This window comes from Strix aluco, chromosome Z (assembly GCF_031877795.1).
Source record: "Strix aluco isolate bStrAlu1 chromosome Z, bStrAlu1.hap1, whole genome shotgun sequence".
In the NCBI taxonomy this organism is placed as follows: domain Eukaryota; kingdom Metazoa; phylum Chordata; class Aves; order Strigiformes; family Strigidae; genus Strix; species Strix aluco.
The window spans coordinates 22,501-48,829 of record NC_133971.1 but is presented as its reverse complement, the minus strand read 5'-3'; the positions used below and the strand labels follow the sequence as shown (position 1 = coordinate 48,829).

General features: G+C 49.3%; 1 protein-coding gene and 1 long non-coding RNA gene across 2 annotated transcripts; one reads left to right on the top strand and one right to left on the bottom strand.

Moving 5' to 3' along the window:
* Window positions 1-505: 505 nt before the first annotated feature.
* Window positions 506-2,029, bottom strand: EMC4 (ER membrane protein complex subunit 4). The gene is made up of 5 exons (XM_074812947.1): window positions 1,934-2,029; window positions 1,750-1,849; window positions 1,440-1,593; window positions 682-842; window positions 506-591 (listed from the first exon to the last, which is right to left on the bottom strand). The coding sequence occupies exons 1-5, from the start codon at window positions 1,999-2,001 to the stop codon at window positions 556-558; spliced, it is 519 nt and encodes a 172-aa protein (XP_074669048.1). The 5' UTR covers window positions 2,002-2,029; the 3' UTR covers window positions 506-555.
* Window positions 2,030-21,559: 19,530 nt separating this feature from the next.
* On the top strand, window positions 21,560-23,910 carry LOC141918447 (uncharacterized). Its single transcript, XR_012621683.1, has 7 exons — window positions 21,560-21,608; window positions 21,850-21,890; window positions 21,976-22,015; window positions 23,441-23,491; window positions 23,571-23,633; window positions 23,724-23,781; window positions 23,868-23,910. It is a non-coding gene; the product is annotated as an uncharacterized LOC141918447 (long non-coding RNA).
* The last annotated feature ends 2,419 nt before the right edge of the window (window positions 23,911-26,329 follow it).

Here is a 26,329-nt window from a genome sequence, read left to right as displayed (position 1 = left end):
CCAGTACAGTGCCAGTCTGGGCTGCAGTTATCCGAGTATGAGCCCAGTATGGGCCCCAAGGCTCCCCATGCACTCCCAGTGTCCCAGAATGCACCTTAAGGCTCCCAGTATGGACCCTGAGGCTCTGAGTTCAGCTTCAGTGGTCTCCCAGTGTGGTCCTAAGGCTCCCAGTGCACTCCCAGTGCTTCCAGTACAGGCTCTAAGGCTTCCAGTATGGGACCTGTAGCTTCAAGTGCAGCTCCAGTGCACTCCCAGTGTGGCTCCCAAGGCTTCCAGTACAGGCCCCAAGGCTCTCAGAGCACTCCCAGCACTCCCAGTACAGGCTTGTGCTCCTCCAGTGCACTCCCAGTGCTTCCAGTATGGGCCCCAGCACTACCAGTACAGGCCCCCAGCACTACCAGTACAGGCCCCCATGCTCCCAGCACATGCCACCAGTTTTTCGCTCCAACCCGTCCTGGTGCCTCCTTGGGCCGAGCCCCCCAAATCCTTGGAATTCCCCTCAGAAATAATGTCACCAGCCTGCCATCGCCTTTATTGGTGGGTGGGCACATTGGGTCACAGGATCAGGCCCCCCCCAGTGAACTCCATCCGCTGCCGAAGGAAGAGAGAGGAAGCAGGTGAGTGGGAGGACCCTGGTGTCCAGGGCAGCAGGGGTGGGGGGACCCCAGTGTCTGGGTGTACCTGCGGGGGGGCAACGAAGGCCAGCCAGTCAGAGGGGCGGGTGGGAAGCAGCCCCATGGCCTGGCACTTGTAGAGGGCCAGCGCCAGCCCCAGCCCATTGCCCACCAGGAACACCAGCCCCTGCAGTGCCCGCCGACTTGAGCTCTCCAGCGCCTTCAGTGCTGTGGGGAGGACAGGGACAGATGGGGGGATCCGTCACTGTCACCCACATGCCGCACACCTGGCACCACAGGGGAGGACCAGGGGTACCGATGGGTGGGTGGGGAGTGGCAGGGGAGCACCATGGGGGAGAGTGGTGCCAGATGGCACAGGGCGGATGGCACGGGAGTTCCTGCCGGGTGACTGGGGATGTGTGGGAGCTACCAACATGGGGGTGACTGTCATAGGGGTGACTGTAGGAGGATGCAGGGGGGCGAGTGATGTGGGGGTGGCTGCGGGCAGATGCACAGGAACAACTGACATAGGGGCAACTGTTTGGGGACATGTGGGGAAACTGATGTGGGGGTGACTGTCATAGGGGCAACTATTGGGGGACGCGTGGGGATGACTGACATGGGGGCAACTCTTGCAGGAGGACATGCGTGGCAGAGGCTGTTGTAAGGACAACTGTTGGGGGATACGTGGGAACGATTGTTGCAGGGAGAGATGCAGGACCACTGCAGGTACGTGGGGCAACTGTCATGCGGCAGGGGATGGCCACGGGGGGACACCTGGGGAGCTGTCACCTGCATGGGGCCGTAGTGTGGGGTTCTACTCACTGGCGGAGAGGGACATGAGGGCTTGCAGCGGGCGCCAGCCCATCATGCAGACCATCATGGCAGGGAAGATGGAGATGGTGTTGCCGGCCATGTACATGATGAACAGGTTCATGGGGATCTGCTTCAGCGGCGCCAGTGCCACGTCCCAGCAGCGCTGCAGGGAAAGAGGTGACCCGAGCGTCCGGGACGGGGGCGGGAACACACCACTCTCCTACGGGACCCAGGCATCTGGGACAGCGACCATCCCCCCCATGGGTGACCCAGGCGCCCGGGGGGTGTCCCTCCCTCCCCCCGGGTCCCCCCCGCCCACCTTCTCCATGAGGATTTTGTCGCTCTCGTGGACGCCGCCCTCCCCCAGCTGCCGCTCGGCGAACCCCAGCGGCCCGCGGCCCTCGGCGGCTCCGCGGGGCCTGGGGGGAATAGAAAGGGGCAGGTGAGGCCGGGGAGACCCCTTAACCACAAAATCGCCCCCACCCCAACCCCCCGGGTCTCACCGCCCCCCCGGCGCCGCCGCCAGCTCCAGCGACCACTTGAACCGCCGTCCCCGAACCGCCGCCGCCATCTTGAGAACGCCCGGACGGGGAGGGGGGTGTCACGTGGTGTGTCACGTGCGGGGGGGGGGTCCGGGCGCCTGAGGCCCCACCCAGAGCTCCCTGCCCCATAGCAACGCCAGAGCAATGCCCGGCCCCATAGCAGCCCCATAGGAACGCACAGGAACGCCACAGGAGCCCCATACCAGCCCTATGGCAACCCCGCGTCTCATAGCAGTCTCCTTCCTCACAGCAGCCGCACAGTCCTCTCGCGCCCCATAGCCACCCTCCCGGTCCCTGCTGCCCCCGGAACCGCGGTGCGGGGACGCGGGTTCCGCCCGGAGCCGGTGGCGGCGGACGCTCCGTCCGGTCCTTGGCGCAGCGCGGATACAGCGCGGTGGCGGCTGCCGGGGTGGGGAGTGGCCTTGCCTGCTGCCCCGGCCCGCTCCCTCCTCCTCCTCCTCCTGTTCCTCATCCCCCTCCTTCTTCCCCCACTCCCCCCTCCTTCTCCTCTCCCCGCTCCCACCTCCGCGTCCCTGTGGCGGTTTGGGGTTTCCTCACCGTCAGCAGCGGAGAGCGGAGAGAAGCGAAACTGAGTAGCATTGTCCAAGGGACTGTCCGCACACGCATCGGTCACGCGCCAGGAAAAGATGTGCAGACGTGCTGGTTTTGGCTGGGACAGATTTAATTTTATTCATAGTAGAGTGTATGGGGCTGTGTTTTGCATTTGTGCTGAAAACAGTGTTAATACAGGGATGGTTTCATCACTGCTGAGCAGTGCTTACACAGAGTCAAGGCCTTTTCTGCTTCTCACACCACCCCACCAGCGAGTAGGCTGGGGGTGTACAAGGAGGTGGGAGGGGATGCAGCCGGGACAGATGACCCCAACTGACCAAAGGGATATTCCAGACCATATGGCATCATGCTCAGCATATAAAACCGGGGGGTAGAAGAAGGAAGGGTGGGATGTCTGGAGACGTTTGTATTCTCAAGTACCCAGTACACATGATGGAGCCCTGCTTTGCTGGAAATGGCCCTAAATACCTGCCTGCTGATGGGAAATAGTGAATGAATTCCTTATTTTGCTTTGTTTGCTTATCTGGCTTTTGCTTTACATATTAAACTGTCTTTATCTCAACACACAAGTTTTCTTACTTTTACTGTACCAATTCTCTCCCACATCCCTCAGGGGGAGAGCAAGCGAGGGGCTATGTGGTGCTTAGCTACTGGCCGGGGTTAAACCACAACAGTGGAGCACCTTGAACCCACTGCTGCCCCTGCATTTAAGCTGCTGAAGAGTACCCCATGGTCTTAGCCACCTTTGCCAAGGCACACAAAGGGGCCCGCTGCTCTTCAGAGTGCCCTGTTGCATTTGTCTGGTTTGTAGACACCTGGGTGGGGTCCTGCTGCCCTCCAGATTTCTCTGGGTCTTTTGTCAGGCTTTGCCAGGGCCCAAGCAGAGCTCTGGTTTCCTCTAGAGTTCCATGGGGCCTTTTCTAGGTTACAGGCAGGGCCCGGCTGTCCTCTGGAGAGCCCCAGGGTCTTGGCCAAGCTTTGCTGGTGCTCTGGTGGGGCCCTGCTTCTCTCCAAAGTGCCCTGAGGCCTTCAGTGGGCTTTGCTGGCACTGGTGAGGGGCCCTGCTGCCCTCCAGAGAGCCCCAGGGACTTTGCTGGCCCATTTGCTGGGACCTGTAAGGGGCCCTGCTGTCCTCCAGAGTGCCCTGGGGCCTTTGACAATGCCCAGAGAGTATCCTGCTGTCCTTCCAAGTGCCCCAGGCCCTTTACCAAGCTTTTGTGGAGTCCAGGTGGGGCCCTGCTGCTGTCCAGATAGCCCCAGGTTCTTAGGGTTAGGGTCATTAAGGTTAGGGGTTGGGTTTAGGCTCATGTTGCAGGGCACCATTAGGGTTAGAAGTTTGGTTTCAAGCTTAGGTTTGGCTTCAGGTTGTTAGGGTTCAGGCCTTGAAGCAAGCTTTTTATTTACTTTGGTGATGTATGCCATCTAGCCACAATTATGATGTGAAAAGAAATGGGTAATTATTTGCCGTCTGTGCACTAACCATGGCTTCAGATATGATCAGTTATTTTATCTTCTAAACATACATTCCTAGCCATTACATACTATATATAATACAACAAAGAGTTACTGATCTTAAAGGATGCATCTATTTAGTCCCTGGCACCCTGAGGACATTGTCAGCCCAGATGTCCTCCTGAGTTCTCAGAGAAAGAAAGGGCCTTCTCTCACCTGCATAATCCTCTCAGGAGGAGAACTTTTGTGTTGTCTGTGTGGAGTCATTTGTCTTTCTCATACCTCGTTTGAAGTGTTTCCTTTTGTCGTTTATTGTTGTTCAAGCTGCTTAGGTGTTACTTAAGGTGCTTGGTATGTTACCTGTGTAAAACTGTATGTTTGAATAAGTGCCTAGGTTATAGTGACACTATTCAAGTTAGAATTAGATATACCACATTTAAATCCTCTAAGAAGGACAGGGAGTCATGACTTTACTATGTAAGCCTGATTACTTTGTGTGAACAATGCAGACCTTACTAATGACTATGTCCTTGAAGAGAAACTAAAAGACTGATAAAAAGGGAACATCCTGCCCCGTAAGTGCTGAAAGCTGAGTAATTGCCAAAGAAACAGAAAGTCAGCAAAAATCTATGGTAACTGGAGGAAAGGTGAAGACAGCAGTGGGAGATCGCACCCACCAACTCAATTTAACACCAAAAAGACTTGCCTCCCCCTTTACTGTTTGAGTTTGCACAGAATAAGAAAAAGACACTATAACTTTAAATTGAGACGGGGCATGTTGTTAACCAATGAGGGTCAAAGTGATAAGAAACTACCCAATGGTCATTACAGTAAATGTGTATTTGTGTAGTCTGACGTGTATAAATACACTGAAGTTCTTCCGTGCAGGGTGCTAGCTTTGTGGAATTACCACCTAGCACCCATTTTTGTGCAAACATGAAATAAATAAAATACCTCTGCTCTGTATTGTACACCAAGAAAATGATCCCACTTGTGGGACAACATGAAGAGACCTTATAGTGGCCTTCCAGTACTTAAAGGGGCTACAGGAAAGATGGGGAGGCACTCTATCAGAAGTGTAGGGATAGGACAAGGGGTAACAGTTTTAAACTGAGAGAGGGGAGATTTAGGTGAGATCTAAGGCAGAAATTGTTCCCTGTGAGGGTGGTGAGGCCCTGGCACAGGTTGCCCAGAGAAGGTGTGGCTGCCCCCTCCCTGGAAGGGTTCAAGGCCAGGTTGGACGGGGCTTTGGGCAACCTGAGCTAGTGGAAGGTGTCCCTGCCTGTGGCGAGGGGGCTGGGAGTGCACAAGGAGCTGGCAGGGCACACAGCCGGGACAGCTGACCCCAACAGACCAGAGATGTCCCAGACCATATGACATGATGCTCAGTAATAAAAGCTGGGGGAAGAAAGAGGAAGGCGGGAACATTTGGAGTTATGGCATTTGTCTTCCCAAGTCACCGTTACATGTGCTGGAGCCCGGCTTTCCTGGAGATGGCTGAACGCCTGCCTGCTGATGGGAAGTAGTGAACGAATTCCTTGTTTTGCTCTGCTTGTGCACATGGCTTTTGCTTTTACCTATTAAACTGTCTTTATCTCAACCCATGAATTTTCTCGCTTTCACTCTTCTGGTTCTCTCTGTCATCCAACTGTAAGGGGACTGAGCAAGCGACTGTGTGGAGCCTAGTTGCCCCCTGGGATTAAACCATGACATCAATTTATTTAGATTTTTGTCCCTATTTTTTAACACACACACCCCACCCCACCCCCCAGTGACTTCATTTTTCAATTTCTTTTCTATATCGACTTTGATCTAGTTTTCTGTCCCTATTTTACATTTTCTTCTCCTCTGCTTTGTGCCCTTTTACTTTCTAAATTTGCTTTCTGTCTACTTTTATCAAGCTGTCTACCCCTATTTTAAAATTCTTTCTTGTTTGTCACATACTCTGTAGCTTTTGAATTTTGATTTGTGTCTTTTTTTTTTCTCTTCTCTTGGTTAATCCTGAGGCTTTAGAGGGGCTTCTCATCACACTTTTATCTCTGCAGTGTAATTTGTGCCCCTCTCAGTTCATCAGAACATCTCCTCTTCCTCAGAGCAGTCTTTTTGTCCTCACCTCCATCTTACTTGACTCCAATAGGTCAGTGTCTCCCTCATGACATCTGTTTGATTTCCCTCCTGAGTACCTTTGTGCCCTCGAGTCTTCTTCGGTCACTCTAAGCACCCCTCTATTTCTGTCATGATGATTCCTGCGAGCATCCTTGTGTTCCATGGCCATCCTTCAGTTCTGCAGTAGGCTTTGTATCTTTCTTATTCAGAGACAGCTCTTCCTCAGTGCCCCAGAGCACTCTTATCTTCCACTCCGCCATGTCCCCCAACGCTTCCATTCAGTCCCCAGTCCCCTGAGGACACCTGTATCCTGTTCAGATCCCCTCCCAAGTACCTCTTTGTGCCAGCAATCCTTTGTTTGTCTCTATGTCCACCTTCCCACCCCCACCCGGCTCCCTGGAGCCCTCGTTCCTGTCACAATACCTCTGAGACTGTCCTTGTTCCACAGCACTCTTCTAGCTCTGCAGCCCTCTTTGTATCTCTTTTATTCAGACAGAACCCTTCCTCAGGTTTTCTCTGTGCCCGAGAGCAATCTTACCTTATTCACTGCCATCTCAGATGTCTCCATGCAGTTGCCTATCCCCTGAGGAGATCTGTACATTGCTGGGTCACCTTGAGTTTTGCATTGTGTCCTGGGGCCATCTTTCCCTTTCACTCCCATCACCCTTCTCCTGCCACAGCCCTCTTTTGGCTCTTTAGTGCACTTCACACCCTTCTCACTCCCAGAGAACCTTTCCTGATGCCACCTTTCATCTCCAAAACACTCGTCCTCTATGCTAGCTAGGATACCTCTGTTCAGTCTCTGGTCCCCTGAGGACATCTCTAGTTTGTTAAAATCCCCTCTGGATGACTTCATCATGTCCTCAAGTGTTCTTTTGTCTGTCCCTCTGCTACTGTCATGATGCCTCCTGAGGTCTTAGATGTTCCTTGCAGCACACTTTTAGCCCCATAAGCCCCCTTTGGGCTCATTTTCTCACAATTGCACCTCTTCTAAGATCTCTGTTCCCAAAAATGAGCATTCTTTTTCTTCTCTATGCCATTTAGGATCCCTCTTGAGACCTTCCTTGTGCTCCACTGCATTTTAGTAGCACTTTGCCTGCCTTTAGATCTCTCTTATCCCTCTAAGCCTTTCATGACCCTTGTGCTCCCAGTCACCGTGCCTCCTAAAGTGCTAAGGCTTGGACAACTGGCCCAAGCCAGAGTTGACCTATAGATGAATCCTGTATATTTTATAACTGATAACCATTGTGCTAATGGGTATTATACTAAGTTATAAGAAACCACCTACTCTGATGTAAAAGGTGAAAGTGTTGAAGCCTGAGCAACAGGCCCTGAGTCAAAGCTGCTAACTCAGTATGTAATCATTTGTGAAATATGTATGCAGGATGTAGCTATCTTGAATCTATCTTTATCTTTCTTTGTGTGTGGATAAAATAACAGGGTCATGGAGACCATTGTCTGGCACTGTGGTCTGATGTGAGACCTTGTGTCTAATCCAATTAGATAAGCAGAAGAACTCCCTTAGCTTCTCCCTTGAGCTCTGACCAGGCTCTGGGGGAACCTAATGTGAGATTGAAAACAGATATTTCTGCTTAAAACAAAGGTGTCAGCTATTCTGGCTTGCTGATTTTTGGGTATATAAGGCTGGACCCACTCACAGTGACTTTGGATGCCTCAGCTACTGGTGGATGCACCACGTAGCATTTCCCACTTGCTGGGACAGGCTCAACAAATCCTCGCTGTAACCGGGGCTCCCCAGTGACTGCGGGTCTGGATGATGGTAACGTATGAAAATGGGGATGTATCTTTCTTAATCACTATTCTCTCTCCCAGGTAGTAATGATTTGATGCATTACCCTGTATTTTCCTATTTGTTTAAGTGCACTGTTCTGTCTTTTCTTACTGTATGTTTTTTGTATTATTCTGTTATATTATTTAGTTATTTCTAGTAAAATATGCCTGCTCTTTTCACTCTGGTGTCTGAGTTTAATTGGTATCCCTAATCAGCAAAACACCTCCCAAGACCACCTTTGTGTACCACAGCTCGGTTTTAGCTCTGTAGCAGACTTGCAAAGTCTCATTCCCTCAGAAACCCATCTTCGGGTTTGTTTGTGCCTCAGAGCACTCTTAAAATCACCTAGGGTGTCTCCATTTGGTCCCCGGCCTCCCAAGGACATCTGTACTCTGTTCAAATCCTCTCCAGAATTCTTCCTTGTGTCTCTGAGCCTTCTTTGGTGTCTTTGGCCCAATCAGGACCCTTCTGTCACAATACCTTTCAATGCCTTCGAGGTTGTGCTTAGCAGACTTTAGCTTTGTAGCAGACCTCGCACCACTCTCATTCCCTCAGAGGACTTCCTGAGTCCATATCTGTGACCCAGGCAGGTCATTCTGTACTCTCGTTCTTCTAGCATTGCCTCTATTCCTTCCCTAGCCCTCTGATGCCAGAATCACAGAATCACAGAATTGTCTAGGTTGGAAAAGACCTTGAAGATCATCCATTCCAACCATCAACCCAACATTGACAGTTCCCAGCTACACCATATCCCTCAGTGCTATGTCAACCCAAGTCTTAAAAACCTCCAGGGATGGGGACTCCACGACCTCCCTGGGCAGCCCATTCCAACACCCAACAATCCGTTCTGTAAAGAAATGCTTCCTAATATCTAGTCTAAACCTTCCCTGGCGCAACTTGAGGCCATTACCTCTTGTCCTATCACTTGTTACTTGGTTGAAGAGACTCATCCCCAGCTCTCTGCAACCTCCTTTCAGGTAGTTGTAGAGGGCAATGAGGCCTCCCCTCAGCCTCCTCTTCTTCAGACTAACCCCCTCCACTTCCCTCAGCCACTCCTCGTACGACATGTGCTTCAGACCCTGCACCAGCTTCGTTGCCCTTCTTTGGACACGCTCGAGTAATTCAATGTCCTTTTTGTAGTGAGGAGTCCAAAACTGAACCCAGTCATTGCGCTGTGGCCTCACCAGTGCTGAGTACAGGGGTAAGATCCCTTCCCTGTCCCTGCTGGCCACGCTATTTCTGATACAAGCCAGGATGCCATTGGCCTTCTTGGCCACCTGGGCACACTGCTGGCTCATGTTCATCCCGCTATCAATCAACCTCCCCAGGTCCCTCTCTGACTGGCAGCTCTCCAGCCACTCCTCCCCAAGCCTGTAAGCACTGCTGGGGGTTGTTGTGGCCCAAGTGCAGCACCCGGCATTTGGCCTTATTGAAACTCATACAGTTGGCTTTAGCCCATCGCTCCAGCCTGGCCAGATCTCTCTGCAGAGCCTCCCTACCCTTGAGCAGATCAACACTCCCACCCAACTTGGTGGCATCTGCAAATTTACTGAGAGTGCACTCAATCCCCTCATCCAGATCATCAATAAAGATGTTAAACAGGAGTGGCCCCAAAACCGAGCCCTGGGGGACACCACTCATGACTGGCCGGCAATTGGATTTAACTCCGTTCACCACCACTCTTTGGGCCTGGCCATCCAGCCAGTTTTTACCCAGCAAAGCATGCACTCATCCAAGCCTCGAGCAGCTAGTTTTGCCAGGAGAATACTGTGGGAAATGGTGTCAAAGGCCTTACTAAAGTCAGGGTAAACAACATCCACAGCCTTTCCCTCATAAGCAGGTCGCCCTGTTGTAGAAGGACATCAGGTTTGTCAAGCAGGACCTGCCTTTCATAAACCCATGCTGACTGGGCCTGATCATCTGGTTGTCCCGCATGTGTTGTGTGATGGTACTCAAGATGAGCTGCTCCATCAGCTTCCTGAGCACCAAAGTCAAGCTGACATGCCTGTAATTTCCCGGATCATCCTTCTGACCCTTCTTATATATGGGTGTCACACTGGCCAGTTTCCAATCTATCGGGACCTCCCCAGTCAGCCAGGACTGCTGGTAAATGATGGAAAGTGGCTTGGCAAGCACCCCAGCCAGTTCCTTCAGCACCCTCGGGTGTATCCCATCCTGTCCCATAGACTTGTGTGTGTCTATGTGATGCAGTAGGTCACTAACTATCTCCTCCTGGAATGTGGGAGGGTCATTCTCCCAGTCTCTGTCTTCTGGCTGAGGAGGCTGAATTCCCTCAATACAGCTAGTCTTGCTATTAAAGACTGAGGCAAAGGAAGGCATTAAGCACCTCAGCCTTTTCCTCATCACTTGTTACCATGTTTCCTCTTGTGTCTAGCAGGGGATGGAGGCTCTCCCTGTTCTTTCTTTTGCTGCTCACATACTTATAGAAACATTTCTTGTTGTCCTTGATTGCTGAAGCCAGATTAATTTCCAGATGGGCTTTAGACTTCCTGATTTCTGCCCTGCATAGCCTCACAGCATCTTTGTAATCACTGTGAGTGGCTAGCCCCTTCTTCCAAAAGCAGTAAACTCTCCTTTTTTCCCTGAGTTGCAGCCAAAGCTCCCTGTTTAGCCAGGGTGGTCTTCTCTGTCAGTGGCTTCTCTTACAGCACCTGGGGACTGCCTGCTCCTGAGCCATAAAGACTTCCTTCTTGAAGAGTGCCCAGCCTTCCTGGACCCCTATACCCTTCAGGACCATCTCACAAGGGATCCTGTCAAGCAGGTGCCCAAACAAGACAAAGTCAGCCCTTTGGAAGTCCAGGATGGCAGTTCTGCTTCCCCCTTTTCTGGTCTCTCTAAGAATAGAGAACTCTATTATTTCATGATCAGTGTGCCCTAGTGGACCTCCAACCACCACATCATCCACCAGTCCTTCTCTGTTCACAAAGAGGAGATCCAGCACAGCACCTTCTCTGGTCGGTTCACTCACCAGCTGCGTCAGGAAGTTATCTGCCACACATTTCCAGGAATCTCCAGGACTGGTCCTGCTCTGCTGTGTTACATTTCCAGCAGATGTCTGGGAAGTTAAAGTCTCCCACAAGAACAAGGGCAAGTGATCGTGAGATTTCTCCTAAATGCCTGTAGAATATTTCATCCACATCTCTGTCCTGGGTGGGTGGCCTATAGTAGACTCCTACTACAACATCTGCCTTGTTGGCCTTTCCCCTGATTCTAACACAAAGACACTCCACCCTGTCTTCACTACAGTTGTACTCAAAGCAATCATAACAAGTCCTTCACATACAGCGCCACCCCACTACCTCTCCTTCCTTGTCTATCCCGCCTAAAGAGCTTGTAGCCATTCACATTGTCTCCATTCACATACTAAAGTGGTCAGTTAATAAAGTTACCAGCATAATTGTTCCTCTGAGTCATTGTCGTGACTCTAGCTGCCCTGTGGCTCTGCTGAGCAGAGACCGGCTCTTCCACCAGCATTCAGGCTCTCAGGGAGTTAGATTCACCCCTCATAACCCACCACGTGGGATGAGACAGACTCCAAGGTCCTCACTGTGTCTCCAAACCTTCTTTTCTTATCCTGCCCCCTTCCTAATTCCTCTAGTCTCTATAAATGTGTCTCTGAGTCCTTTCTTGTATTCCACAGCACTCTTGTAGCCCTTCAGCTCTCTTTCAATTTTAGTTTTTTGTGCTCTTCAGAGCTCTCTTATCTAACTCTTTGCCATGTCAGTCTGCACATATATTTGGGCTGGAACTGCTCTGCCCAGGGGCATAGCAATGCTAGGGGAAGAAATAACAGTAAGCGTCTATAGTTAATGTTGATATGCCTGAACTGTTTAGTTACAGACTGTACCCCTCAGAGCAAGCAGCCCCCAGCAGCAGGCAAGGATGTCAAGAGGATGACTGGAGCTATCTGTGAAAAGCTGCTCAAGTGGTAGTTGAACAGATGGAATCTCAAAGGTGTTAAGGATTGCTTGTGTGGAGCTTAATGTTGTTTTGATTTTGTGTTTTTTTAGTGGCAGGTTGTTCCTAAATGGAGTCAAGACCTCTGGAATCATTAAACTATCACTCAGCATCCATGTGACTTGTTTAAAAATTTTTTTCAGATGCAGAGGGACAGTATGTGCACCAAAGAGTGACAGAGGTGGTCAGTGGAGCGCTGTAACAAAGTGGGTCAGCATGTGGTGTTGGAGGGAAGTTGTGAACAGTGGTTATATGACTAGCTTATAGGTTTGGGTTTTTGGCCTCCTGCAGCTTTTTGGTCCCCCCTTTATTTGGGCCTTTATGTGCTCTTTGAACTTACGACACTTTGTCGCCCACCCAGCTCTTTTCTGTCTCCCACCCCTTTTGGCACTCCACAAGTTTCTGCCCTTTACTTGCCCTCTGGCCTCACACCTCTTTTCAGTCTCCACTCTTTTCTGCCCTCCATGTCCCCTTGGGACTCCTGGCATCAAAGGCCAAGGGTTCAGTGGTAACCAGGCTCAAATGTCTGGAGAGGAGCTGCCACGGCTGAAGCTGGAGAGGTCCGAGAAAGGGGAAGAAGGAGAAAATCAAGGCCATCTGGGCAGTAGCTGCCTCCCACTGCAGGAAGAGAGAGCCTGCCTCTCTGGATGAGGAAGGATCCTTCTTCATAGTCTGCAGAGAGCCAGACCACCGACGTGCACTGCAGGGTCTGTATGCATCACCCAGAGTGCAGTACGGCCGTGTAGTGCACGAGCAAGCGAGGCTGCATGTACAGGAAGCCACATCTTGTAAGAGCTGAGAGACACCCACGTATTCTTCTAGGTGGAGGACAGCCAAGCAACTGGAGCTACAGAACAGGAAGAGAGAAGGAGAAAGAAGGGTCTGAAGTGGCAAATTTTCCTGGCAGCGCTGAGAGCGACAGCTGTGGTGAGTTCCGGGACCCTCAGGGCCCTCTTACCCCTCTTGTGCGTTTTGGGCTCTCCCCCAGCCCCTTCTCTATCCCACGCTGCTGTGATTTTTTTGCTTCCCTTTACCTCTGGTGTCCTTCTTCTCTCCTGCTCCCGCTTCCTCTTCTTCTGTCTTCTTCTAGCTCTCCCTTTTTCTTTTTCTCTAGATGTCTTTGTCCTGCTCCCTCTCCTTCCTTTCTTTCACCCTCCGTCTCTCTCCTGTAGCCTAATGCTGGTTTTTTCCTTTTCCAGTTCTTTGTCCTGATCTGCATCGGTCTCTTTTTGCCCACAACTTCTCTGGCCTGTTCCCTGGCGCTCTTTTCCTCTCCATGCCTGTCTGTGCTGCTCCATGTCCCTGACTTCCTCTCTCTCTCTGTCTCCTCCCCCATCATTTTCTATCTGTTTACCTTGGTCACTGATGCCCACCCCACTCATTCTATATCTAGTTGTCCCTCTCCTCCTCCCTGTTTACCTCGTCTTTTCTCTGACCCTTTGTGCAGCTCCCTGTCTCAATTATTTATTACTTCACCTCTCTGTCCTGTTCTCTGTCTCTGTTCTTTGTCGTACTCCACCTCTCTGTCATTGTCTCCTGCTGTTTGCTCTCTAACCCAGCATCCTGTTCTGTGTTCCTCTCTTTTCTGCAGTCTCCTGCTTTCTGGCTCCCTGTCCCTCACCTGTCTTGTAGATTCCTCTGTCCCTTCTATCTCTTCTTGATTCTCCAGTTTCCTACCTTGCACTGGTCTTTTTCCATCTCTTCTGCCTCGTCCACTCACTATGTAGGAGAGACATCGGCATGTCAGTGCAGCCCCTGAGAAGCAGTAGGGCTTTGATGAGAAACAGGCCTTTGATGAAAAACAGGCCTTGGAAGAAAGATAAGAAACTGCTGGGTTGTGCCAAGGTGGCAGGGAAAAACAAAGGACAGCTGCAACACTCAACTGTGAAAAGTTACCACTGCGTGAACAGCATGTGAACAAGAAGTTGATTGGTCTGCACAGCACATGTTAGAGTGGTCTTATGCTGATAGGAGAAAAGGTTGATAACTGTCTAATTGCTGATTTGCTAATGATGAAGAGCTTTAACGAGAGCATAAGTATGTACTATTGTAAGAATAAACGCCCCTGCCCTGCAGAAAAAAAAAAAAAGAGAACACTGACTCGTTATTTCAGCCGCTACAAGTCTACCCATTTGTGTCTCTAACGTTTCTTTCTCCATCTCTGCTTCACTCCCTTTCTGCTTGGTCTTAGTTCCTCTATCCTCTCCCTAACCATTTAGATGTGTATCTCCATATCATGGCCTGTCCTGTTGACTCTCACTATATCCCCCTGTCAAGCTCCCTGTCCCATTATTCCCCTCTGTCCTGCTCCCTGCCCCTTTACCCTCATCCTGCAGCATACCACAGTTTTCTCTTTCTCCCTCTCTTTGCCCTGATCTGTCTGTCTCTCTCTTAGTCTATCAATCCTTCTGACTTGTTCTCCATCTATTTCTCTCCTCTCCGCCCACCTTCCTTATTCCCCTCATTTGATTTCTCTCTCTTTCTGTCCTTTCTGCTCCCCTCTCATCATTTTCTCTCTATTTTTCTCTCTCTTGCTCCCTGACCCTGTTTTTCTTCTGCCACACCCCAGCAGGACTCCTCAACCTTTTTTATAGTGATTTCTCCATCTCACTGTCCTTTTCTGTAACTTTCTTTTTCTGCTCCTCAGTCCTTCTCCCTCATGTTATTTCCCTCTGTCTTTACTTTTTCCTTCTATTTCTCATTTTATTTTTATCTTTCTGTTTCAAAGGGTAGATTTATTCTCATTACCTCACAACCTGGGGGATCTGCCCAGCAGCACCGTGGCAGAGACATGCAAGCAGGGACACAGGATCTGTGGAGCTCAGTCCCTGCAAACCAGAAAGATAAGAAAGAAAGGAAAGGTCTCCAACTTCAGTCACTATGGATGTATATTGCTGTGGCACCTCCCCACTGGAAAATGTTTCTGGATGGATGTCAGTAGCTCTCAAACCTCCCTGCCAGAAACTGTTTGCAGGCAGATGTCAATAACTATTGCACCTCTGCGACAGAAACCATGTCTGGAGGGACATTGAGAGCTGCTGCACCTCACATATTCTTCTTTTCATTCAGCTCTTTCTTGTACTTTGTCTGTTCCCATCTGGGTTTTTTTTTCCTTGCTCCACCTCATTGTCCTGCTCCCTGTCTCCCTGTCTTTTGGTCCCACTCACCTGGTGTCACGGTCCACTCGGTGGACTCGCGATGGTTCATTTGCTACAATCTCGAAAGTGCAAAATTAAGGTGACCAACACCAAAGGGGATAGCAGTAAACAAACAGTGAAACTTTATTGTGTTGCCAGTGAAGCAGCACGCGATAGTTAGAGATGGATGAAAAAAAGGAGAAAAGTAAAGTTAAGTTTAGAGAGAGGAGGGAGAGAGGTTATAGCTACCACCGCTGACCTCAAGACGTCCTAATGGTCCTGGGTCCAGCCAGCACTCTGTCATCGGTCATCGTGATTCTTGGTGGGGAAGCTTCAAATTTTTCATTGCCCAGAAGTCATCTTTTATGCTTAGTAACACACCTTGCTCCTCTTCTGCCTCAGGGATCTCTGCCCTTCTCGGAATTCAATTATCATACCTCCGCCTTTCTCGAGCGAGGCTACCACGCATGCATGAGGGAGGAGTGTCCAAGGCGTGGTCAGTCTTGGAGGCGGGTAGCCTTCAACCAGGAGGTGTGTTTTAGTATTATAATGAAGCAAAGTTCGTCTAAAGTTCATGATTTCTTCACTGATGTTATGGCAACAGTTGCGATCCATCTTTTTTGACAGTAGCTATATGGTTATCTCTAACAGCTCTGGCTAGGCCCAGGTACCGAACAATAGCACAGCACTCTGTACCACACAGCTCAGGCACCGAAGAACAGCACTGCACTCCCTGCACCACACAGGTCAGTACCCAGGAGAACAGCACAGCACTCATGCCACACAGTTCTGTATTCCAAAGAACAGCACAGCACTCTTTGTACCACACTTTTCTGTATTCAGGAGCCTTTGCACCACATTCCACTCTTGAGATCAGCAACTGTGTTCCAAACAGGCCATTGTCGGGTACCTCACTGTCTGTGTCCCCGATGACAATGTTTAGACAATGCTGATCTTCTGACTGACTCTTACACCTGGTCCTCATCCCTCTGTTTCCATCTCTGTTCATCTGTCCTTATGATCCCATCCTCCACCCCTTTAGTCCAGCTCCCTTTCCTGGTCTTTTTCTCTGTCCTATTTTCTGTCTCTGTGTCTCCCACTTGTTTTTTCTATCCTACCTAGGGCTCTGTGTCCCTATTTCATTCTCCTGCATAGCCATTTAGTTTCATTCTTCATCTCTTTGTCCTGATCTGCAGTCCTCTCTCTTATTCCATCCTTCTGTCCTGTTCCCTTTCTTTCTCTCTGTATGTCCTGCTTCTTGTCCCTTTTTGAGTTTTGCATTGTGTCCTTGAGCTGCCTCCTGTCTCTCTTTTACTCTCAGCACGCTGCTCTTGTTGTGATGATGCCTCCTGAGGCCATCCTCATGCCCCGCAGCTCTCTTCTGGCTCTGTAGTGCACCTGGCACCCTTTTTACTCTCAGAGATCCTTTCCTGATGCCACCTTTCATCTCCAGAACACTCATGTTGTCCTCTATGCTAGCTAGGATACCTCTGTTCAGTTCCTGGTCCCCTGAGGACATCTGTAGTTTGTTCAAATCCCTTCTGGATGACTCGCTCATGTCCTTGAGCATTTTTTGGGCTGTGCTGCTCATCAGAACCCCTCTACTAACATCACGATGCCTCCCGAGGTCTCAGATATTCACCGCAGCAGACTTTTAACACTGTAAGCCCCCTTTGGACTCCTTTTGTTGCAGTTGCACCGCTCCTAATATCTCCATTCCCAAAAAGGAGCATTGCTTTTCTTGTCTATGCCATCTCAAGACCTTTCCTTGTGCTCCACAGAATTTTGGTAGCATTTTGCCTCTCTTTTGATCTCTCTTATTCCTACGAGCCTTTTGTGACCCCTCTGCTCCCAGTCACCGTGCCTCCTGAGACCTTGTGTACCACAGCCCCATTTTAGCTCCATAGCAGACATAGATCCTGTCTCACTCAGAAACCCGTCTGTGGATTTGTGTCTCGAAGCGCTCTTATCATCATCCTCTGTGCCATCGAGGGTATCTCCATTTGGTCCCTGGCCTCCCGAGGACATATGTACTCTGCTCAAATCCCCTTCAGACTTCCTCCTCATGTCCCTGAGCCTTCTTTGGTGTCTTTGGCCCAGTTGGGACCCCTCTAATGGTGTCATGATATCTATCAATGTCTTTGAGGTTGCCCTTAGCAGACTTCTAGCTTTGTAGCGGGCCTAGCACCATTCTCATTCCCTCAAAGCACTCTTGAGTCCATGTCTGTGACCCAGCCCAGTCATTCTGTCCTCTCTTCCCTCTAGCTGTGCCTCTATTCATTCCCTGGCCGTCCAATGACACATTTACTCGATTCGGATCCACTTGGGATTTAATTGTCATGTCCCCAATCCTTTTCAGACTCCTTGGATGACTCAGGACAGTTCTTCTCCCAGTCACGATGTCTTTCCAAGACCTTCTGGTTTCTCCAGTTCCATCTTGTAGCACTTTAGGTGGGACAATCTTTGAGCCACAGAACACTCCTTTTTTCCTCTATGCTATCTGGGATTTCAGCGTTCAGTTCCTGGCCACCCGAGACCATCTGTACTGTGCTCAGATGATCACCTGAATTCCTCCTTGTCATTTCTAAGCCTTCTTTTATCCATTGGCCCCCCTCAAGACCCCTCACCTCACAGTCACCATGCCAGCCCTGACCTTCCTCGATCTCTCCAGCACCTGGTAGCACTCGATCTCCTTTTCTATCTCTCTTGTTCTGTTAGAGCCTCCCTTCTTTCTTTGCTACACACCGATCCTTTATCATTCTCTCTGCTGTCGAGCGTGTCTCCATTTGGTTGTTCTCTTGGTCATCCGCAGTTTGCCTAGATGCCCTCATTGTGTCTCTGAGCCCTCTTTTCTTACCCTGCCCCTTCCTAATTACTCTCTATGAGAATGTCTTCCATGTCCTTTCACATACTTCATGGCACTCTTGTAGCACTTTAGCTCCCTTTCAATTTTATTTTTTTGTGCTCTTCAGAGCTCTCTTCTCTTACTTTAAACCATTTAACGTGCCTTCATTCAGTCCCTGGTGCCCTGATGACATCTGTACTTTGAGGAAATCCCATTTGCAGTTCCTCATTGTTATCTCTGAGGCTTCTTTGGTCTCCGAAGCCTGCTGAGGACTACTCTGCTCCCATTGCTGAGCTCTCGTGAGGGCTCTTTGAGCTCCTTTTTTCCCTTTGGCACCCTTCCTGTGTCTGCATCTGTTACCCTGGTTGGTCTTTCTGTCCTCCCATCCATTCGGTGCACCTCCATTCAGTCCCCGGCCCCCTGAGGACATCTGTACTTCGTTAGATTCCTTTTTGAATTCATTACATCCCTGAGACTTCTTTGGTCTCTCTAATCCCTGTGATGATGCCTCTCGTTTTGCCAGAACCTTTTCTGAAGCCATCTTTGTGCTCCAGAACCATCTATTTGTTTTTCATCTTATCATATGTCTTCATTTGGGATCTGGTATCTCAAAGACGTGTGTCGTCAGCTTAGATCTCTTGTTGAGTTTTTCAGAGAAGAGGATCAGCTCCATCTATTATCTTGCCATCTCCTATGGTGTTTTCTGTCATGCTTTGCATTTTTTTTTTCTAGCAACTTAGGGGTTAATTAGGCTGGTTCATACAGTTTTTGATACATTTCATGGAATTCCATGGTTTTTTTGTCTTTTCTGTCCTTTGAGACTCTTAAGGGAGTTAGTTGGAGAGACTGTGAAGGTCACTCTGGATTGTTGGTGATGTACAGTAAATAATTTATATTGCAACCGGTGATATTTTTGAGAAGGAATTCTTATAGGATCTAATTCTGCTTTGTTCTTTAGTCCTATCCAGAACATGGTTCTGTTAGAAGTTAGGAAGTATGCATGGTCTCGCTAGAAAAGAAGCGTAACCCCATAGCATTTTGGTTTTTGCATAGGAAACTAAAGCACATCATTTTGGATAATGATATTATTATTGCATTTAGCCAACTGGTTCCCCATGTGGCTTAGTATGATATCTGTCTTTTTCTATCTATACTCCCAAAAAACTAAGTTTAATTCCCTACCTGGTCATGTTGCTGATGCAATAGATGTAGTGAAAGAGCAGATATTATCATTTCCAGTAAGGGTCGCTTTCTTCATTCAGCATTTTGCATGCCATAAACTTAAGGCAGATGAGAAAACTTGCTGCTGCTCCCCTGGCTGCCTTTATGCCTTCTGGCAGTTCACCCCTCCCCTTTCCCAGGTGATTGTGGTCAGGGTGGTGGATGAGGCCTGGGGTATATAAGCCACAGCCGCTAGTCAGGGAGGTCATTCTGCTCTTGGGTCTCTCTGAGGTCAGTGCTCTGGTGTTCCTTGAGTCAATGGCAGATTTTGAGCTGTTGAAACTCTTTGGGCAAGTGCGTTTTGATAATCACAGAAACAGAGGTACCTGAGGCAAGAGTTTCAGGATCAGTCAAGGTTCAACAGTGTGTATAATAGGAAGTATACTGGCATGTAGTGATTTTTTTTCAGGTAAGTACTTTTATATCAACTGGGGGAGGTGGGTAAAATGGCTTAATAGCATGCATTTACAGTTCTTATTTTCATTCTAGATGCATTGCATTTTCCTGGCTTTCCTGACTTTATTGAAGCTGGGACCTTGGTTTTTTTTCCCTAGTATGGCTGTATGCATTGTAAGCTGTTGATATCATCTGTCTAAATAGGACTACTGGTGAGATGATGGAGCAAAGGTTAGAGTGAGCATATTGTATACATCTGTATATAGAGTTTTAGCATTTCTCAAGAAAGTAGCAGGGATGTAAGGCACAGTGTCTTTTGGGATATAGGATGGCTCATAGTGTTTTCTAATTGCCTGCAGAGCACCATATTGTTTTGCAGGTGCCATGTAGGCAGCCTTTGGAGTAGGATGAGCATTTCGGGTGAGCCGGGGTAGTAGAGAGGAACATGGGCCCGGTGTTTTCATACAAGCACAACTATAATGTTCTGTCTTTTGATATCATAGGTGCCACAAGCAATGATGGCTGTAGTGTCCAACACTGAAGCTGACACAGAACAGGTGAGCAGAAAGTCTGATGCTTTTGAGGAGAGTATTGCAGAAGAGGGCCATATCAGCCAACACAATGCTGACTGCTGGCACTATTTTTGTCCAGATGATGAAGAGGAACCTGGTGCCTGTAGGAATATCTGGGCTAGCTGATGTGGTTGTTCAAGATGGCTTCAGACCCCCAGTCCCCAGATAAGTTGAGGGACTGGTGTTTGGGAGAGGGCTCAGGGGCAAGCCCAAGGTGGGGAATTACAGGGAGGGGTTTTCAAGTTAGCATAGGTGAGAGAACTGTCCAGGAACAGTGCCTTTTGGGCAGGGAAAAGGAGCAGGTGACCTTTCTGCACAAGACTGCCATGTACCGGGCAGGGCAGTTCCAGCCTATGGCTGTGTTGTTGTATAGTTCGTGTTTTCCATTTTGTGTCTTAGAGCTTCCTCAGGTCATGACATCCTCATCGCTCTTCGTGTTAAAGTACCACAGTGTGTGCTTCAGGCACCATCCCTAGGGTGTTGAATGCCTGTAGTCATCGGCACAGTGCCAGTCAGGTGCTTCTTTTATTGCGTTACAAGCTTAAAGTGTGGGTAGGTCTTGGAAGTTTCAGGTCGGTCTGCTTTTGCAGCATTGATCCAGGCTGTGTTAATATCTCTGATCTTGAGCAGTCCATCTTTGCAAAGACCTTTTCTGGGAGTTCTTCCCTGTATCCTTACATGCTTAAGTCTTGAAGTAAGGTATCTTGCATATGACTCATCCCAGTTGCTCCCATCTGTTTTTGTCTCAGGCCACAGCATTCGGCTCTTCTCAGCCCACCATAGATTCTTCCTCTCAGCCCCCTTGGTCTTCTCATCCGTCAGCATCTCTGGTCAAGGAGTCATTCTTAGGGAGCTTGTTTTAATGTCTCTGTCACAGCACTTGTCTTGTATGTGTGCAGTGTTGGTCTGTGCCTGTTTATGTCTGGGTTGGAGCTGCTCTGCCTGGGGCCACAGCAGTGATAGTCAACAAAAGAATAGCAATAAGAATCTATAGGTAATAGGCTGATAAGCCTAGACTTTGTAGACAAAGGCCATACGGTTCCTTTCAGAGCAAGTAGCCATATATGCAGCAAACGTAAGAGTTTTCTCTGTATCATTATGCAGAGATGCTGGGGATGACCAGGTTGTGTTTAAAGGCAGGCTGCAATGAGAATCTAGATGGTGTACCTAAAGGAGACCTCTGGAATTGTTAAGCCATCACTCGGCATCCAGGTGACTTGTTCGATACTGTTTTTCCAGATGCAGAGGGGTGATCTGCACACCAAAGGGCAACAGAGGAGGTGAGCAGAGCACTGTAAGAAGGTAGGTTGATGTGTGGTGTTGGAGGGAAGATGCAACTGGTATCTATATGAGTGGCCTATAAGCATGTTTTATTTTGAAGGTGTGAAGAAAGATATTGGCACCAGAGGTGAGTTGAGAGGGGTGAGTTATGACAGGTGTGCTCAAGTAGCAGTTATTTTTCAGGTGTTGTATTGTTGGTGAAGTTAGAAGCATCCCTTGTTGTTTGTGTCTTACAGGCGGTACACAACCTTCCACAGGACAACCCGTGACCAGCAGAGGCAGGGTGGGTGAGCACATAAGGTAAAGGAGCAGGACAGGGTTATTGCTGTGGGCAGGCTGTAGTTTTGGGCAGTATCCCATCAAGCATTACTCCAGTTTTTGCAGGTGACACTCATAGCCTTGGAAGGGTGAAGCCACATGCTTGACGAGTGGTCTGAGAAGGCGAGGCGGCATTGGTTGGGTCTGCATCTAAGCACCAAGTATCCCACGGCATCTAAGCAAAGCATTTCTCTTTGGTTTTGCAGGTGCTGTGCAGGCAGCCTTTGGAGTCAGATGAGCATTTGAGGTGAGTTGGGGCGGTAGTGAGGAGGAGCAGGGGCGGGTGACTTGTCAGAAGCACAACGGTGATTTTGTATGTTTTGGTATCTTAGGTACCACAATGGCCGCAGCATCTGACTCCAGAACGAGGAGGTGAGTGGTGCTTCTGAGGGGGATGTTGTGGAAGAGGTTGGCGTTGGCCGACATGATGCTGACTGGTTGCGGTCTTTGTGGGTGTTCTGTAGATGACACAGAGGAATCCGCTGACTCGGGAACATCCCAGTTAGCCCATGTGTTTGTTGTGGAAGATGGCTCTGGCCCCTGGCCCTCTGAAAGCTAAGTTGAGGGTCCAGGGCTGGGAAGGGTCTGTGATGAAGGAACAGGGTTGGGAATAGCAGGGAGGCCTTTTCATGTAGGGGAGAGGACTGTCCAGGAGCAGTGCCCTTTGTGTTCATAAAGGGAGCAAGTTACTTTAGCACCAGAGTACTGTGTGCTAGGCAGGGCAGTCCCAGCCTGTGTCTGTGTCATTGTGTAGTTTGTCTTCTGCATCTTATACCATGCCATCCTCAGGTCTCGACCTCTCTGTAGCTCTTTATGTTCAGCAGGCACCTCAGTAGCCCTCCCAAGAGTCTTGAGTACATCGCCTCAACAGCATAGCACCTGTTGAGCCCTTCTTGTCTTGCAATTATAACCTGAGGTGTGGATCCATCTGGTGCGTGTTGCATCGAGGATGTTCTTGAGGAGTTGTCTCTTGCAGGGGCAAGCTAGATGGCACCTGCAGCTATGTTTTTGAGAGTTGTTTTGGCACATGGTAGTCTTCTGGGGTTTCATCCCTACATCTTAGGTCTTAAAGCCTGGCTTCTCACATATCCATCATTCTGGTTTTGATGGTAATTTTGTCTCACAGGCTGAAGTTGTGGCCTCTCATTTTGGGGCTGCTCCAATGCATCTGTGCCATTGCGGTGCCATAGGGCCTCTCTGCTGGCAGCATCTTCCCTATGGTCATTGTTCTTCTCGCTCATGGTCTTCTCATGTCTCAGTCATGTCACTTGTGGTGTCTGTGTGTCGTGTCTGTCTGTGTCAGGGTTGGACCTGTCCTGCCCAGGAGTTTAGCCATAATAAAGACAAGGGGAGCACAGACTTATAGTTGTGTAGTAATACACTGATCTGCCCAGATGCTTTTGGCAAAGACCATACAGTCCATTTCTGGGCAAGTAGCTGTAGACAGCTGCCACAGAGTTATTCTCCTTGTGCTTGGCAGGTGCCGGAGGGCGAACTTCGGCTTGCCAGTTGCAGCAGTTTGTGCGGTAGTTGAGCAGGTTGAATGAGCCTTAGCTTGTATGTGGGGCTCAATACTTAGGGTTTGGGGTATTTTAGCAGTAGTTAGAAGGGAGATGGAAAAGGAAGACAAACCTTTGGTCTCATAAAAGTCTTGGTTAACAACGAGGTGGCTTGCCTTACGTGGTTTGGGTTGTTTAGGCGCAAAGTGAGAAAACACTTCCTGAAGGGTGACAGAAGATGTCAGAGGATCTGTGTGAGCGGTGGCTCTGACGGACTTATTCTGGTTTTATTTTCTAGGTGTGAATCGATATGTGAAGTGGGATACCTGTACCCTTGGACTCTGGCAAGGTGAACGATGACCCATGTGCTGACACAGCAGATTTTTGAGGTGTCATAATATTGTAGCTAAAATCATATCCTGTTTTAGTTCTATAGGTGGTGACCAGGCCTTGGCACAGGTGATGGAAGAATCTGTCTCTGAGAGGCTGAGGTAAATGAGCAGGGGAGAGGAAGCACCGTGAGGCAGCTGAGGATTTGGGCTGTATCTCACTCCATGCTTTTTCCTTTGTTTATTTTGCAGGTGCCATTCTCCTTGCCAGAGGGTTGTTGCTGCAGAGTCAAGGGCAGTTTGAGAAAAGGTGAGAGTTGTTAATTGGTCTGATCAGACCTGAATTGCTGAGGATCATGTGGCAATTTGAATGACTATTTCTCTTTGCTTTTGCAGGCATTGCGAGGTCTCTGCTCAAACAGCAGAGGATTTGAGGTGAGTTGGTGGAAGAGAAGAGTGGCAGGTTCAGAGCCACCGAGTGGGCAATTGCTTTTGAGTAGGATGGCGGCTGCATTTCTCCAGTTTTGTGGCTTCCATGCGAAATGGGGGGGGGCACAGCATACAGTTATCAGGAGGGGTGTGGCTCTTCTGAGGAGGGGATCATTGTGGTAGAGGTTGATACAGGTTGGCATGTCGGTGAGTCGTGGTGCTGTCTTGCAGGTGATGAAGAGGAACCCGGTGAATGCAGGGAAACCCCAGTTAGATGATGTGCTCCCAGCGACGATGAATTCTGGACTGTGCTCTCTGAAAGATAAGTCAAGGGACCAAAGCAGTTGGAGGTGTGGGGCCAGAAGAGGGGATAGGACACCAGGGTGGGCAGGAGGGCTCTTTGGATTTCGTTAAATTGGGGCCAGATAGCAGGCCTGGGGCCTCTGTGCGGCAGTGCGTCTCTGTGCGGCGGGCGGCGGTGTGTCGTTGGGCGTTGTGTTTGGTTTTGTCTGATCTGAGTGTTACAATGTATGGCATTAAAATGGCAAGAGCATTGTGTAGCTCTGTATCTGTATTGTGTGACCTTGTGAAGCCAGTGTTCGTGTGAGTGGGAGTTGAGAAGATCTCAACTGAATTGTGAGGTAGCACGAGGGAAGCCTGTACATCAGCAATAGCCTTCATATTTTTCTTGCAGGCACCTTGTGGCAAGAATCTAGAAATAGTGAGTGATACTTCTTGTGAGATACTTGCCCTGAAAAAGTAGCTCTGAGATGAGTGGGTAGAGTTGTGTAGTATGCCCAGTGTGTGAACATGTGTTCCTTAGTCATGTGATGTGTTGATGTTTGTCTTGACCTTCACTGTTGAGGACCCTCTGGCATACTCACATCCTACTCTGTGTGTAGTCGCCATCCATTGCATTTTGCAGCCTTGAGTTGTTGGGACAGTGCCCATTCTGTCTTGGTAATCAGTGTGACATAGAAGTTCTATGTTACTGATCCAGTTTAACATTGTAGATGTATTTGGTTGGTCTTTCATGTAACTTAGTCTCAGACTAAACCACCAGGTCTCATCTCTGTGACTCTTTCTTGTGAGGTCTTCCAAGGGAATCTTCCCTGTGTCATTGTAGTCTTTAGTCTTTTACAGCATTTTGTCTCAACTGCTCACTGGGGGGTTATTGCCCATATACCATCCAGCATTATGGCATTCTCGCACGGCAGGCCACATGGGGTGTCCGTGTCATGTCACGTCAGCATCATTGCATGTACTGTCAGGCTGTGTCTTTTGGACTGGCATTGTCTACCCTGTGTGGTACTCTTGCATCCTTAGGTCATGTTTGTGAGCATCTAGATGCGTGTGTTTGAGGTGGAGCTACTTTGTGTGTTTGTAGGGATTCTGGATGGGGTGGAAAGGTCCCAGAAGGGGATGATAATGTGCTGGTGAGTGTGGCCTGTTTGGGTGGAGGTTGTGTAGGTTGGTTTTGGGGACAGGCAGTACTTATCAGCAAGCAGGCTCTAGAGTTCCTTCTTCTGTCTTTTGCAGGTACAATAGGGCCACTGGGATTCCAGAAGCAAATCCTTCCATGAAGTTTTCCAGAGTGTACAAAATGAAGCAAAGAAGGACCGGGAGTGGTGCACAGAGGGAAGCATATTCTTCCTCTTCCAGCTATGAGGGCCTGTGGTGTGGAATCATGTGAAGCAGTGGTGATGGCTTGAGGTGTATGATGGTGCAGTTCCAGACATGGTTATGGTATTGGGGTGGTCTGCCACTCTGACAAGTGATGGTTAGGTAGAGTAGATGTTAAATGAGTGTTAGTTTTGGAAGCTGTCTATCCTTGTATTTCAGGGTATATTAAATGTAGCGAGAGTTAACGCATCTTTTAAAACCAGTAAAGAAACTGTTGAGGAGGGGGATTTCTTTATCTCCCTGACCTGGTTTACTGTCGCTTAGTCCTGGCTGCTCTGTCAGGTGATGTTCATGGCCAGCGTTTGGGTGGAGGTTAGGCTCAGGCCATGGTGTTCGCAGGCAGGGTGATTTTGGAGGCCTTCAGGAAGCAAGTTCTGAGGAGTGCCGCAGCAATGGGGCAAGGAAGTGTTGTGGGGGTCAGATGGCTGGGTGGGTTTGCTGAGAGCAGGGGGTGGTTAGTGGGGTAGCTGAATGCGTGGTGTGCTTAGAATGTGTTTGCCTGTGCATGATGGTGTAATGTAATGGGTTTTTTTGTTGCAGGTGGTGTTTTTTTGAGTAGTTAGGAAAAAAAAAGAATAAAAAAACCCCAGCCAGGGGATTTTTTTTTTCCCCCGGCTGTTTTTTTTTTTTTCCCCGGTCCTGGCCACTCTGCAAGGTGACGATCATCGCCAATGTTTGGATGCAGAGCGGTGTAGGGATGGGGTTTTTGCAGGCAGGGTGATTTTGGAGGCCCCTGGGAACAGCGT